Source organism: Tachyglossus aculeatus, chromosome 4, assembly GCF_015852505.1.
Source record: "Tachyglossus aculeatus isolate mTacAcu1 chromosome 4, mTacAcu1.pri, whole genome shotgun sequence".
In the NCBI taxonomy this organism is placed as follows: domain Eukaryota; kingdom Metazoa; phylum Chordata; class Mammalia; order Monotremata; family Tachyglossidae; genus Tachyglossus; species Tachyglossus aculeatus.
Window position 1 is genome coordinate 83,991,594 of NC_052069.1, and position 16,435 is coordinate 84,008,028.

The window sequence follows — 16,435 nt, forward strand, 5'->3', positions numbered from 1 at the left end:
GGTATTATTTGAGCACTTACGGTGTGGATAACACCTTACTAAACGCTTGGGAGAGCACAATCTAACAATATAACAGAGTTGGTAGGCACATTCCCTGCCCACAACGAGCTTACAGTCTAGTTGGGGAGACAGACATTAATATAAATAAATACCGTACAGATGCGTAAGTGCTGTAGGGATGTAAGGAGGGAGCAAATCAGGGAGATGGAGAAGGGAGTAGGAAAAGAAGAAATGAGGGCTTCGGGAAGGCTTCTTGGAGGAGATGTGCCTTCAGTGAGTACAGTGTTTTGGACACAGTAAGTGCTCAATAAATACGATGGAATGAACTAATACGGCTTTGAAGGTGGGGAGGGTAATGAAATAATAATAATGATGATGGTATTTGTTAAGCACTTACTATGTGCAAAGCACTGTTCTAAGCGCTGGGGGATACAAGGTGATCAGGTTGCCCCACGTGGGGCTCACAGTCTTCATCCCCATTCTACAGATCAGGGAACTGAGGCCCAGAGAAGTCACTTGCCCAAAGTCCCACAGCTGACAATTGGTGGAGCCGGGATTTGAACCCGTGACCTCTGACTCCAAAGCCCAGGCTCTTTCCACTGAGCCACGCTGCTCCTCTAAACACAACCACGTTAAACACAACCACCAGGAGAAGACGTTGGAAGAATGACATATTTGCGAAGAATCCGGAAACGGGTATTTTCAGCATTAGCCGGCCTTCAGCCCGGGCATTGACCCCCATCGCGTTAACCAGCGCCTTACCTAGGAGGCTGATGCCAAGCCTGGACAGTCCCTGCCGCAGCCCTTCGCCCAGGTTCTCCGGGAGCTGTCGCCGCCATTCTTCTTGCCGGTTGTAGTGCTCCTCGTCGAGAGAGAGTCTGTCCATGTTGCGGGCCAGGCTTGTGGCCAGGTTGGTGATGGATGTCAGGGTACCTGGAGGGCAGGGAGTTACACCGGTCAGCGTCTGACTGGGGGCTGCGGGGGGGGGGGAGGCCTCACTGCTTTTGTCGCCAAAACCAAAGACGGTTCCCGAAACCAGCCGGCTACAGGCAGGAGGCTGTCCCCGGGTGGGGAGGAGGGGAGGGAAAGAATAGTATGAGGTGGCCGTGAAAAAAGCAGGCGAGCGAATAATGATAAGTTGGTGAACGCAGAGTCCTAAGGGCCTTGTGATTGTTCTAGACAGGCAGCTCGAGAGAAACTTCTAGACAGGCTGGCGATTTTTAGAGCTCTTAGTATCCTAGTATCCCTAGACAGGCTGCTCTAGAGAAACTTCTAGACAGGCAGCTTGAAGGAAATCTAAATAGGAGGGGAAAAAAAAAAAAACCGTAGAGAGGGGTTAGGAAAAAAGGGTGGAATTATTTCAGGTGGCAGTTTGGTTAACATTTACGGGCTCTGAAACCTTCCCTTAGTCTAATATCTAGCAGACCAACCTGACTGCTTTGACCCGCAAGGAGCTCTGGGGCTGAATTGCGGGGACGGAAGTTAAAGAGATGTTTAACTGTAATCAGTGGAGACGCTCAACAAGATAGTTTGACTTGGTAAGGAAATGCTTATGGGGCTGCTAAGAGTGCAAACCCTGGGGTGTGGGAATGAAACAGTCTGATTATTTTGCTCTCCAGAAAGGCAATGCCCACATTTTGCTGGAAAATATCTGAATCCCCTTGAGCGAGCAGCTCAGTGAGAAAAGTTTAAATGCTACAGTTAACCGCTTCAATAAAATACGATCCTATCTATGTATCTGTTATTAACTGCTCGCTGACGGAGGCTAGTTTTCAACTTATTACGCAGCTGCAATTTAGCCAGAATTCAGTAAAGAAAGGCAGATTTGGCTAGACGAAGGCGAGAGGAAGTTGGGAAAATGCTCATAAAAACGACTGCACTGCCCTGCTCCGGGGCTTACTGCTACATTTGCGGATGGTATCAACTCTAGAAGTTGGGTGGGAATTTTTGACATTGAAAAACAAAACAAAAACCAAAACACTCCTAGGAGACCAGGGGCTCTAAAAATCACCAGCGATACATTCGTTTGTTCTTTTCACTGTAACGAAGCTTACCATCCTTCTGGAGACAAATGGTTTCTTCCTTGGCTTTATTCGGACTCTCAGCCCCTCCAATTCTGAAACTTTGTCATCATCATCAATCGTATTTACTGAGCGCTTACTATGTGCAGAGCACCGTACTAAGAGCTTGGGAAGTACAAATTGGCAACAAATAGAGACAGTCCCTACCCGACAGTGGGCTCACAGTCTAAAAGGGGGAGACAGAGAACAAAACCAAACATACTAACAAAATAAAATAAATAGAATAGATATGTACAAATAAAATAGAGTAAAAAATATGTACAAACATATATACATATATACAGGTGCTGTGGGGAAGGGAAGGAGGTAAGATGGGGGGGATGGAGAGGGGGACGAGGGGGAGAGGAAGGAAGGGGCTCAGCCTGGGAAGGCCTCCTGGAGGAGGTGAGCTCTCAGCAGGGCCTTGAAGGGAGGAAGAGAGCTAGCTTGGCGGATGGGCAGACTTTGACTTTGTCGTCACTCTCTTCCCCACACTTACCTCTGAGACCCTCTGCACCCTTTCTCCCAATCATAAAGGGCGTTTCACCGGCAAAACTACTTTTAGGTGGTACAGAAAAAAACCCTAAATCTCCCTGGGTCGGGTAAAGGCTTACTTCCTGCTAGAACAGGTGGTAGCCTGAAGTATCTTTTTTGGATCTTAGGCATCAAAGGCCGGTTAGAAGGGGTAAACCCAGATGATCAAAAGCACCCAACATTGTTTTGGGAGGAGTTAGTGACTCCGACAAGCTGTTGCAGGGACCCTGAGAAGCGTTTGCCACTGTTTTTCTGGGGTCTTGATGCCACAAGATGGCACTGCTCACGTATCTTCTTAGGGAAAAGCAGGCCGGGCTTTCTCTCCAAATCCATTTTCACGTCAAAACCTATCTCCCTCCTTACCAAAGTTATGACAACTGTATCTACATTAAAAAAAAAAAAAAACAAATACGATGAGGCAACCGAGTGTAGAATTTCTGATGTTGAGCAGAAGTCCTGAACACCTTGAATATTTCTGGACTTATCACACGGAATAGCAGCCGAGCCAATCTTTGTTTCCCCCCAAAGGGAGGTTTAAAATTCTGAAGTTTCTGAACCGTTTTAGCGGGCTCTGAGCAAGGAGCGATCTGTTTAATGCATAAGTCGTTATATATGAGCTTGGTTACAAATCCACCAAACAAAGCTGGAGGCAATTGGAGTGCGTTTTCAAGCTTTCACACATTCCCGCAAGTACCAAAGGAGGGAGGAAAAGGATGGGAAGGAGGCGGCAAGGATAACCGGGAAACCAAAATAGCTACCTTTAGAAATGTGCTTTACGAACGAAGAGGTGCCTCTGGAAACTCCGCTGACGAAGGCCCCCGGGCCTCGGGTCAGTCCTTCGTACGGGAGGCGAAAGAAATCGGCGACGCCGTTTCCTATGCTGCGCACCAGGCTGGCCGGGCTGCCCAGGATCTCCAAAGACCCCACCACCCAACCTGTACAGACCCAAAGGACAAAGGTCATCAACACGGCCCACACAGCAGGGTAATGTGAAGAAAAGCGGGTCCCACACCCACCCTCCAGTCCTTCTCATTCAGTCGTACTTCATTCAATCGTATTTTATTGAGCGCTTACTGTGGGCAGAGCACTGTGTGCAGAGCACTCTCACCCCATACGATGAGCTCTCTTGGAATACAACAGGGGGGAATAATTCATTCACTGTGGATTCACAGAGGCCCGTCTTTCCCGACTTAATAAATCAGCGCGACCCTTCCTGGCAGCCTCACGGACAGCATGACTATGAGTTCCTCGGATGAACCTCCCGTATTTCTGCTAAGAGTCTAGTGCGGATTAAGTGCGGAGGGCGGCATTAGGCTCAGGCGGTTCAAGAGTACTGTTCCTTGAAGATTTGCTTGTTTAGGAGGTTTGTGTGTGTTGCAAAAAGTCCACCCTGAAATGTTAATATTAGGACAGTCGATGCCCAGGGATGCGGAGACCGGGAGTGGGGAGATTGATGGGGTGCTATCAAAGAGATGCACATTTCTGACAAGTGTGCAAGAGTTATTTTTATTTTTCCCCAATCCCACCACGCCGCTTTCCCTTGGCGCTGAGCTACGGCCAGACAACTGTCTCGCCCTCCTCCCTACCCAGCAAGCTTTGGTTGTGTAAACAACAGTGACATCTACATACTGATTAGGTTAGTCAGAAGGGAGTACTCCCCGTGAAAATCCCAGGAGGGGGATCCTTGGATCAAGGTTTCCTCTGTAAATGTGAACCGGCCTGACGCTGGCCAGTAGGTTGATCGGATGGAGAGAACGGGGCCGCCTCGCCTTACGGGACGCCGGTTCCGAAAACCAGTGGGGGATTTTCTCCCTCAGGCTGGAAATCGGAAGACTGGAAGGGGTAAATGGGGGGCGGTTCTTGCAGCTCCTCGGCTGGAAAGTTTAGGAACGGCGCTGCCCGCTCCCGCCAAAGTGCCCACTTCCCTGGCCGTGCATTGGCTTCTGGGATGGCCACGGGGATGGTGCCACAGGGACGGCCAAAGCCGGCCTTGCTTACTCACGGACGGTCAAAGCTGGGCCGCTTGCTCGTGGGATGGCCGACATAATAATACCAAAATTGTGGTATTTGTTAAGTGCTTACAATGTTCCAGGCACTGTACTATCCGCTGGGGGTGGATAAAAAACAAATCAGTTTGAACACAGTCCCTGTCCCACTTGGGGCTCACAGTCTCAATACCCATTTGACAGATGAGGGAACTGAGGCAGAGAGAAGCACAGTGACTCGCCCATGGTCACAAAGCAGACAAAAATGGTGGAGCCGAGATTAGAGCCAATGACTCCCGGGCCTGTGCTCTATCCACTATGCCGTGCCGCGTCTCCAAGCCATTATGCTAGTTCGTGGATTGGCTGAAGCCGGCTTGTTTTGCTCGTTTCTCCCTCCTAAGAGCAGCCCATCTGCCTTGTGGATGCCCCGGGGAAACTTGGCCTTATGAAATCATTCTGAGGGGATGGTCGCACGTGTAAAAGAAACAAAAGACCCTCTCTGCTTTGCTGTGGCTCTTTGCTTTGGCGATTAACTGTGGGCTTTGGCTCGGTGTTTCGGCTTTGGCAGTGATTTGGAAGTTCTAGGTAACAGGCTGCCCCACCACCTGGGTAGGGACAGTCTCTATATGTTGCCAACTTGTACTTCCCAAGCGCTTAGTACAGTGCTCTGCACACAGTAAGCGCTCAATAAATACGATTGAATGAATGAATGAATGAAAAACTCCAACCAAAACCAGGCCACCTCCAGATCCATGCAGAGAGAGAGGGTGAGGGAGGCGGGAGGTTCTGCCTACAGGCAGAAAGCTCCTAGTACAGTGTCTGGCACACTGTAAGCACTCAATAAATACCACTGATTGACCAACTGATTGATTGAATGACTGGTGTTAAATGCCACCATTGGAGCACATGTAATCCCAGGTGTCAAAAACACACAGTGAGGGACTTAGGTTTGGATAAGGTCCGATGACAGCCATTGAGCCTGTGGCCTAGGAGGTTGGAGGATGATTGAGAATTTCCTTTTTTGATCTTTGAGCCTCCAACAATGAGGTGGCAGGACGCTTTAGGTGGCGGCTCCTACAGAATCTACGGCCGGGAGCTCCGACATCCCCGTCCCCGAGATACCTGTCTCCAATACGCTCCACGCTCCACAACAGTGAGGCGACTTTTTTTTTCATAAATATTATTCCGTGAACATCCTGAAACTCGGGTCTCTAAACTGTTTTTGAAAAAGTCTGGAGAAGATCATCTCAGAACCTCTGTTGGTAGCGAATTTCAAAGTCTCCATCTTTATAGCCAGGAAGTTCTTAGTCACGTCTTACCTAAATTTGTCCTGCTGTATTTAATCCCGTTTCTTCCTGTTCTGTCCTTGGTGGAGATGGAGGCCAGCTGCTCACCACCACTCATCCAATGCCCCGTTTTTCTACTTGAGGAATGTTATTAATTCCCCCTCTTTTAACCTAATTAACCAGAGACGGTCTCTAGCTGTTCTTCCTAGGTGCCATTTCCCACCCCTTCCTTTGTTTCTATTGCCCTCCTCTGATCCTAGCAACAGCATTTCCAAAACTGCTGTCTGTTTATTGTTATACTGTCCTCTCCCAAGTGCTTACTACAGGGCTCTGCACACAGTAAGCGCTCAGTAAAGACGGCTGACTGCCTAAAAACAGAGCTCTCCGTGTTACAGATGGTATTCTCTGTTCACACAGAGGTTGGGACAATAGCTTGGAGAATTTTATGTCAGCTACAGAAAATCCTAACAGAATAAAGTGAGGGAAAACGCAAGAAAAAAAATCACAGGATACATCCTTAATGGAATATTAATACTGCTTGAAATGTAATTTGGCAAGTCGTCCTGGCCCAATTGGTACAGCTGTCTACAAACTGGATTTGGGCATTATTCATTCATTCAGTTGTATTTATTGAGCACTTACTGTGTGCAGAGCACTGTACTAAGCGCTTGGGAAGTACAAATCGGCAATATATAGCGACGGTCCCTACCCAACAACAGGCTCACAGCCTAAAAGACTTATTCTAGAAGCATTATTCAGTAATCTGGAATGAAGGATCTTCTTCAAGGGGTTTGGGCCTACACAGTTACTATTCCTAATATAAAACTCCAAGCTTACTTAGTGACACATTCCTTTCTCTGTTCTAGAATCAGCCAGTTGATCGATTGATCGTATTTATTCATTTACTTAATCGTATTTATTGAGCTCTTACTGTGTGCAGAGCACTGTATTAAGTGCTGGTATTTATTGAGCTCTTACTGTGTGCAGAGCACTGTATTAAGTGCTGGTATTTACTGAGTGCTTACTGTGTGCAAAGCATTATACTACGTGCTTGGGAGAACACAATAAAACAGAATTGGTAAACACATTTCTTGCCCACAATGAGCTACAAAAATCACTCCTCATTTCAATCTAGAGTTTGATTTGTTTGTTTCTTAGTGACCCCCTTTATCCTGAATTTAAGGCTTTATTTACTACATGTGCAGGCTATCCAATCCAAAGATATTGCAATAGATTTGGAGGGATTCTACTCCAATCTTGTCAATATCACCTTAAAAATTCAAGATCAATTAGCTCTATTTATGAATTTACATTTTTGTGAGAAAAACTTAATAACAATAATAATAATACTAATGTTGGTATTTGTTAAGCACTTACTATGTGCCGAGCACTGTTCTAAGCACTGGGGTCGATACAGGGTAATCAGGTTGTCCCACGTGGGGCTCATAGTCTTAATTCCCTGGGATTAGAACTCACAGCCTCTGACTCCTAAACCCGTGTTCTTTCCACAAAGCCACGCTGCTTCTAAATGATACAGCAAACAAACCAATCGCTGCTCTCTAAAATTATATGTGGGAAAACAACCTTATTATAGAATATGTTATTTTAGAATAATGGATGAAAAGTACTCATTTCCCAATTTATCAAGTCTCTAACCAAAAATAAATAAATATAAATAATGAGAAGTAGCGTGACCGAATGGAGAAAGTCCAGATGTGAGAGTCAGGAGACCTGAATTCTAATCCCAGCTCTTTCACTTGCCTGCTGTGTGAACTTGGATGAGTCATGTTAGTTCTCTGTGCCTCAGTTTACTTATCTGTAAAATGGGGATTAAATATTTGTTCTCCCTTCCTTCACTTAGGCTGTGAGCTGTCGGTAGACCGGGGACTGTTTCCAATCTGATTATCCTGTTTTCTAGTATTTAGCACAGAGTACGTGCTTAACAGCTTCCACAATTGTTACCCATAATTTCTTTGGAAAAAGTTAAAATGATCCAGGTTGGTGACCATTGCTTGAATTCATGGGAGTATGGAGAAGCAGCATGGCTCAATGGAAAGAGCCTGGGCTTTGGAGTCAGAAGTCAGGGGTTCAAATCCTGGCTCCGCCACTTGTCAGCTGTGTGACTTTGGGCAAGTCACTTAACTTCTCTGGGCCTCAGTTACCTCATCTGTAAAATGGGGATTAAGACTGTGAGCCCCTTGGGACAACCTGATCACCTTGTAACACCCCAGTGCTTAGAACAGTGCTTTGCACATAGTAAGTGCTTAATAAATGCCATTATTATTATTATTAATATTACTAAACTGAAAAAAGATTATGGTATGAATTAGGGCCTGGATTTGGATTGCCAGGACATGTTCTGAGAACACATGGCCCCACCCATTAACCAGAATTCACAAAATACATGAACTCTTGCTCAGTTCTTCCCTCTTGCTCTTATATTTAGGACCATCATCTTTTTTTTAAGATGCTTTCTCAGTTATATTCAACCACACAGGTTCTCGGTCCTTAAGTCTTCATCCATTCATTCAATCACATTTATTGAGCGCTTACTGTATGCAGAGCAGTGTACTAAGTGCTTGGGAAGGACAAGTTGGCAACATATAGAGATGGTTCCTACCCAACAACGGGCTCGGGACACTCCATCTAATAATAATAATGATAATAGTTATGGCATTTGTTAGGTACTTACTATGTGCCAGGCACTCTTCTAAGCACTGGGGTAGATACAAGATAATCGGGTTGGACACAGTCCCTGTCCCACATGGGGCTCACAGTCTTCATCCCCATTTTACAGATGAGGGAGCTGAGGCACAGAGAAGTGAAGTGACTTGCCCAGGGTCGCACAGCACACAAGTGGCAGTTGGCATTAGAACTCAGGTCCTTCGAACTCCCAGGTGAGTGCTCCACCCAATAGGCCACACTGCTTCTCTTTTGCCACCACACGATACCATCCTCCGTCCAACTCATCCCATTCAGCTCGAAATGAGGGCACTTCTGAAAATGCCCCACTCGGCTAGGAGGATTCTCACAACCCACATAAGTCGGGCCAGTAGCTATCGATCAATATTTGCTCAAGAGGAATGGTATTGATTACTTGACTTCGGAAAGAGGAAAAGCTGTCAAAACTGATAATGCTTTGCACGCACCTCCAAGGCTGTGCCACGCACTGACGTGCACAGCAACAACCTCAAAATAACTATAAAAACCTTTCGGCCTTTGAAGTTCTTAAAAACCAGATGGGAAAATTGCCACTAGCCTTTCCCACATTTGCCAATATCAATGAAACAACCAGGAGATGGTGGTAAGAACCAGCGCTCTCCCTGGCATTCCTATTGTGAATTCTTATAAAGACACTACTATTAATAATAATAATTAGAGAAGCAGCGTGGCTCAGTGGAAAGATCATGGGGCTTGGGAGTCAGAGGTCATGGGTTCAAATCCCAGCTCTGCCGCTTGTCAGCTGTGTGACTTTGGTCAAGTCACTTCACTTCTCTGTGCCTCAGTTACCTCATCTGTAAAATGGGGATTAAGATTGTGAGCCCCACATGGGACAACCTGATCACTCTGTATCCTCCCCAGAGCTTAGAACAGTGCTTTGCACATAGTAAGCGCTTAATACCAAAATTATTATTACTATTATTAATAGTAATTGTGGTATTTGTTAAGCTCCTGTAATATGCCAAGCACTGCTGGAGATACAAGACAAACTGACTGGAGACAGTCTTTGTCTCTCATGGAACTCACTGCTTACACAGTAGGGAGAACAGTTAGAGAAGCAGCGTGGCTCAGTGGAAAGAGCCCGGGCTTTGGAGTCAGAGGTCCTGGGTTCAAATCCCGGCTCCGCCAACTGTCAGCTGTGTGACTTTGGGCGAGTCACTTAACTTCTCTGTGCCTCAGTTCCCTCATCTGTAAAATGGGGCTGAAGACTGTGAGCACCCCCGTGGGACAACCTGATCACCTTGTATCCTCCCCAGCGCTTAGAACAGTGCTTTGCACATAGTAAGCGCTTAATAAATGCCATTATTATTATTATTATTATTATTATTATTATTAACAGTTACTGAATCCCCATTTTACCGATGAGGAAACTAAGATAGATCATTTAAGTGACTTGCTCCAGGTCGCACAGTAGCTAAATTGAGGAGCCAGGATTAGAACTAGCCCCTGCTCTTTCCACTAGGTAACTCTGCTTCTCTTCTGAGACGTCTTACTGCTCAGAGCAGGATCTCCCCTCAGGGTCTGTGGGCCAGCGCCCATCTTCACGGCAACCTTAAGCTGACATTCAGTACGCCAGAGCAGTAAATTCACACCCAGTCAGGGTCACTCCGACGACGCCTGCCTCTCGGATCATAATTTACTCAACTGGCCGGGATTTGACCGGCTACACGTGCGGGGTCAGGGTTTAAAGACCTTGAGCTCGCCCTTCCTTACCTGCTCTGAAGAGAGCCCCGGCCGCGTAGTGCATTGCCAGAGCGTGGACGAGCTGCCTGGCCGTGGTGAAAATCGGTCCCCGTTCGAACACGGAGAAGGAGAGAGGCGTATGATCTGAAGCGATGTAGAGCTTCAGCGAAGCGTGGATGCTGACCAGCAGGCTCACGGGCTGTATTGTTAACTTCCTCAGTTTCACCGGATTGACCAAAGCACGGGCATGTTGCCTGACTTGTTCAGGTAGTACCTGGGGAAGACCCGCCAGCTCTGCGGAAAGTCTGGACAGCTGGCCGCCGCCGGGAAGATACGTGCCAAACAAAGTTTTGACATAGTAAACAAATGTGTCTTCCACATACAACCTGGCAGGCTTCAGCTCGAAGCTGATTTCATTCATGTCAAGCAGAGAGTTCTGACCTTCGGAAAAGACGACGCAAAGTTTGATGAAACAGTTTTTCTTGTACTCATCCAGCTCTTTGCTGGATAGGAGCAGGCTGTTCACTTTGGACCACTGTGTGCTTTCTGTTTTTTCTCCCTGGCAGACCAACACAGCAAAGTGGAAATTAGACTTGTTATAGAGCTGATTGTCCAGCTGCAAGTCTCCGCAATGTATTTCGAGACTATAAAGCTCCAGGAGGCCTTTGGTGGGATCTCGGGGAGGCAGGACCTTCAGCTGGCTGGCTTCTGGTGCAACACTCAGGAAAACGTTGTCCAGTGTAAGGCGCAGAAGTTCAGAGGATATTTTGGGGTGGGTGATGTCATCAAATACCGCAAGACTTAGCTGACCGATGAACAGTCTTAAGGCAACGCTGTGCTCCTGAATTCTAGAGAAAACAGGCAATAATCATTATCCCTATTCAGGTCAGAACTCTTTCTCGGACTCCCGGTGGGACAGGAAAATTGAATGTGAGCCAAGTTCAAGCATACCTCAGGATTCATTCATTCATTCAGTTGTATTTATTGAGCACTCACTGTGTTCAGAGCACTGTACTAAGCACTTAATACTGAATATGTTCCTCTAAAATGTGGATGGGCCACCACTGGAGGTTCTTGAGAAGGGGGAAACATGGGCTGAACTTTTTTGTAGAAAAATGATCTGGGAAGCAGAGTGAAGTAGGCAAGTGGCAGAGCCGGGATCAGAACAAGCCCATGCTCTTTCCACTAGACCACACTGCTTCTCTTCTGAAAGTACGGACTGGAGTGGGGAGAGACAGGAGGCAGGGAGGAGCAAGGAGGCTGATGCAGTAATCAAGGCGGGATGGGATAAGGGCTTGGATTAACATAGTAGCAGTTTGGATGGAGAGGAGAGGACGGGTTTTAGCGATGTTGTGAAGGTTGAATATGATCTACTATGATATAGACTGAATACATGGGTTGAAGAGAGAGATAAGAGTCATGAATAATGCAAATGTTTTGGGCTTGTGAGACGGGAAGGATGGTGGTGCCGTCTTCAGTGATGGGAAAGTCAGAGAAAGGACAGGGTTTGGGTGGGAAGCTAAGGAGTTCTGTTTTTGACATGTTAAGTTTGAGCTGATGGCAGGGCATCCAAGTAGAGATGTCTTGAAGGCAGGAGGGAATGTGAAATTGCAGAGAAGAAGAGATATCAGGGTTGGAGATGTAGATTTGGGAATCATCTGCGTAGAGGTGGTAGTGGAAGCCACAGGAGCAAATGAGTTCTCCGAGGGAGTGGGTATAAATGGAGAACAGAAGGGAAACCAAAACTGAACCCTGAGGGACATCTACAGTTAGGGGGTGGAAAGCGGAGGAGGAGCCCACAGATGAGGCTGAGAATGAGCGGCCAAAGTGATAGGAGGAGAACCAGGAGAAGACAGTGTCAGTGAAACCGAGGTTGGAAAATGTTTCCAGGAGAAGGGGGTGGTCGACAGTGTTGAAGACAGCTAGAGGTTGAGGACGATTAGGATGCTGTAGAGCCTGTTGAATATGGCAAGAATAATTATAACAATAATCATGGTATTTGTCAAGCGTTTACTGTGTGCCAGGTGCTCTACTAAGCACTGGGGTGGAAACAAGCAAATTGGGTTGGACGCATTCCCTGTCCCATGTGGGGCTCAAAGTCTCAATCTCCATTTTACAGATGAGGTAACTGAGGCACAGAGAAGTGAAGTGACTTGCCCAGGGTCACACAGCAGATAAGTGGCAGAGCCAGGACCAGAACCCATGACTTTTTGACTCTATCCACTATGCCAAGCTGTTCTCTAAAACTTGGTAAGATGTCATTAGGTAGGTGGCAATGCCTTAACCATATATATATTTGTGTTGTAAAGGCCACTAGGACCTCTTCCATTCTTCTCAAGGGGAGTGCTAACCTTCTCTCCTTTCATACAACACAAGAAGGAGAACATTGGTGACCTCTGAGAGGACAGTTCTGTGGAGTGAAGGGGATGGGAGCCAGATTGGAGGGGGTTAAGGAGAGAACTGGAGAGGAATTTGAGACAGCAGGTGTAGACAGCTTGGTTTGGAGAGGAATGGTAGGAAGAGTTGGGGTAATAATTGGAGGGAACTGTGGGGTTGAGGGAGGGGTTTTTTAGGCTAGGGGAGACATGGGCATGTTTGGAACAGTGGGGAAGAAGCCACTGGAGGGCCAATAGTTGAAGATGTAGGTAAGGGAGGGGAAAAGGGTTTTGATAAAGTGCAAAGAATAGATGAGCAGGTGGAGGGGGAGGATTTTGAGAGAAGGCAGGAGATCTTTCGAGATACTGCTCGGGAAAAGATGGGACAGTTCAAGGTGGGGCAGGAGGAGGAAGCGGTTGGGGAAGGGCAAGGGAGATTTTAGGGAGATAACACATGATAGTTTTGATTTTTCTCAATAAAGTAGGTGGCCAGGTCATTAGGGACAAGAGATGGGGAAGGCGGGGGGCGGGCAGGGGGTTTTAGGAGGGAGTTAAATATCTGGAACAACTCGTGGGGGCAATGGGCATGGGTGTCAATAAGGATGGAGAAATAATTTTATCGTCCAGGGGAGACGATAATTTTATCATCCAGGGGAGAGGGCAGAATTAAAGATGAATATGTCGAATATGAGGAGAGAGGGCATTCCAGGCCAGAGGCAGGATGTGGGCGAGATAGACGAAACTGAAGTACCGTGAGAAGGTTAGCATTAGAGGCGGCAAATGCATGGGTGGGGTTGTAGAAGGAGAGTAGTGAGGCGAGGTAGGAGCGGACAAGGTGTTTGAGTGCTTTAAAGCTAATGGTGAGGAGGTTCTGCTAGATAAGGCTGTGAATGGGCAACTCCTGGAGCTTCTTGAGGAGTGGGGAAACATGTCCTGAACGTTTTTATGGAAAAAAGATCTGGGCAGTAGAGTGAAACCTGAAGTGGGGAGAGAATCTCTCCTCTGCTTCTTGCCTGCCTTGTGAACATGGACAAGTCACTTAAATGATCTGTCTCAGTTCCCCCATCTACAAAATGACGACTTAATACTCAGACTGTGAGCCCCACGTGGGACCTGATTATCTTGTATCTGTAACTACCCCAGCGATTAGTACAGTGCATGGCACTAGTAAGCACTTAACAAATCCCACAATTACTACTAATTATTACATTCATGTGGTAAAGGTGTGATCTGAAGGTGGTAATTCCTCATTTATAAACTTCCCTGCCTTTTGTGTGTCAATTTGATCTAGGACACTGCTACTACAGTCTTTGAAGGTGATCTTAAGATATATCATCTACTCCAATGCCACCCAGGAGATAAAGACATCAGACCAAATACAACATCATACTCAGTGTGATAAGGCTTTCATCACTGGAAGCCCTGATGGTTTCCCAGGAAAGTATGTATCCCAAAGAATTACAATAAAACGAAACCTACCCATATGTGCTGGTTAGGATGGGCTCTGCTTTTCCTTCTGGAGCCAAAGTTATTATCACTGTGCCACAATGATGGGTAACATCCACGTACACGTAGCCAAAGCCAGTTAAGAACAAAACCTGCAAAAGACCATTTCAAATCCTTTATGTGGTCATAAAAGCTACCGGAATCATTATTTTAAAACTTTCTGACATTCTGATTTAAGGCCACTAGTGCTTCCTGATTGCATTTCTCTGATTTCCACATGTACCGAAATAAAATTGACTTCAAAATGAAAAAAAAAAAATTAAATCCAGACTGTTCAATATCTAGCCGTAAGGTAAATAGAAAAAAACGATGGGTGCCTTCATTCTTTGCTTCTTCAGAGATGGCAAATTTGTTTTGGAAAGGGTGGAGTTGGGCCACAACTCAGAATTAACGCATGTCAACCTCTCTAAAAACAGCAGATTTAGTGCTTGAGACCTCACTTCACTGAGTTTCATTTTCTTTGATTCTTAATTAACCACCATTGTGTCCACCCCGATTTGTCTGTATCTATCCCAGAGCTTAGTGCATTACCTGGCACATAGTAAGCACTTAACAAATACCACAATTATTAGTATGATTATTATTTTCTGCTGGGAGGGAGCAAACACAGAAATGAAACCTACTACCAAGATCTCCATTGCCTTTTATAACTCCTTTGCATGCCACAGCCCAGAAAGGTCAGATACTTACTTTAAGGGAAAATATGTGCTAAACTAACTTGCCTGGGGTCAAAATTTAGTCAGTTCTCAGCCAGGGTCCAAAGGAGACCCTATGAAAGGGGATGAAATGTTTTGTGTAAAAAAAAAAAAAGGCCCTAACCCCAGAAACCACATGCGAGGCAAGCAGAACAGATGGCCTTTCAGCATCAAATACCAATGTTTTTAAAATGGATAAACATTTGAAAACAGCACAGAACTATGTGAAAAACAAGTCCAGGAAAAGCTTCCCTAGACGGGGATTACCTTGGTGGGGGTGGAGGTGGGGGGGAGAGAGGGAGGGGTAAGGAACCACTCGGGTCTTTGGAAAGTTGCTTCTGAAGACTTTGAGCATCAATTCCAAAAAGTAGCATAGAGGAAGGGGTAAGGATCACCCAGCTGCCCTCAGTCCCAGAAGGAACGGCAAAGAAGAGAGACTTCCCACAGGAAACACTTCACCTCTGGGAAATGGGGATTAAGACTGCGAGGGCTATATGGGACAGGGGCTGAGTCAGACTTGATTACCTTGTATCCACCCAAGTATGTGCCTGGCACATACTAAACACTTAATAACAATATAAACACACACAAAAAGTTAAGTGAGAAAGAAATCATTGGATGACCAAGAGAGCAAAACAAAAGTGTTGCCTGTCCTTAGGAAGACCTGTAAAAATGGACCCTCCCCTCCCCTCCCAGCAGCTCCTAGGAACCTTTCCCCAAGCACTGCACTTCTACTTGGGGGATCCTAAATCTATGTCTCCAGGTCAAGATTAAGCTCCACTGAGAGCTCACCTCCTCCAAGAGGCCTTCCCAGACTGAGTCCCCTTTTCCTCTCCTCCTCCCCACCCCCCGCCCTACTTCCTTCCCCTCCCTACAGCACCTGTATGTTTGTACAGATTTATTACTCTATTTATTTTACTGGTACATATTCACTATTCTATTTTTGTTACTAATGTGCATTTAGCTTTAATTCTATTTGTTCTGATGACTTGACACCTGTCCACATGTTTTGCTTTGTTGTCTGTCTCCCCCTTCTAGACTGTGAGCCCGTTGTTGGGTAGGGACCGTCTCTACATGTTGCCAACTTGTACTTCCCAAGCGCTTAGTACAGTGCTCTGCACATAGTAAGCACTCAATAAATACTACTGAATGAATGAATGAATGAATGAAAGATTAGGACATTAGAAAAAAGTCAAAACCTCCCCTTCTTCAGTGTTATTAATCATGCTACTCAGAGAGACTTCGTTCATAAAAACGACTTGGAAAAGCACAATCATTCATTCACTCAATCGTATTTATTGAGCACTTACTGTGTGCAGAGCACTGTACTAAGCACTTGGGAAGTACAAGTTGGCAGCATATAGAGACGGTCCCTACCCAACAGTGGGCTTACAGTCTAGAAGGGGGAGACAGAGAACAAAACAAAACATATTAACAAAATAAAATAAATACAATATGTACAAGTAGAGTAGAGTAATAAATATGTACAAACATATATACATATATACAGGTGCTGTGGGGAAGGGAAGGAGGTAAGGCGGGGGGGATGGAGAGGGAGAGGAGGGAGAGAGGAAGGAGGGAGCTCAGTCT

The 16,435-nt window shown here is 46.1% G+C and overlaps 1 protein-coding gene and 1 non-coding gene across 3 annotated transcripts in view; both read right to left on the minus strand.

Annotated features, from left to right (window-relative positions):
* Window positions 1-16,435, minus strand: part of VPS13B (vacuolar protein sorting 13 homolog B) — a 1,018,523-nt gene that overhangs the window by 24,814 nt on the left and 977,274 nt on the right. For both annotated transcript variants that reach the window (XM_038744561.1, XM_038744562.1), the window contains exons 54-57: window positions 14,124-14,242; window positions 10,300-11,117; window positions 3,353-3,529; window positions 763-933 (exon numbers count right to left, since the gene is read on the minus strand). In XM_038744561.1, the coding sequence (XP_038600489.1) occupies window positions 763-933; window positions 3,353-3,529; window positions 10,300-11,117; window positions 14,124-14,242 (1,285 nt within the window). The remainder of the gene's footprint in view (window positions 1-762; window positions 934-3,352; window positions 3,530-10,299; window positions 11,118-14,123; window positions 14,243-16,435) is intronic.
* On the minus strand, window positions 12,509-12,642 carry LOC119927583. The gene has a single exon (XR_005450573.1). It is a non-coding gene; the product is annotated as a U6atac minor spliceosomal RNA (small nuclear RNA).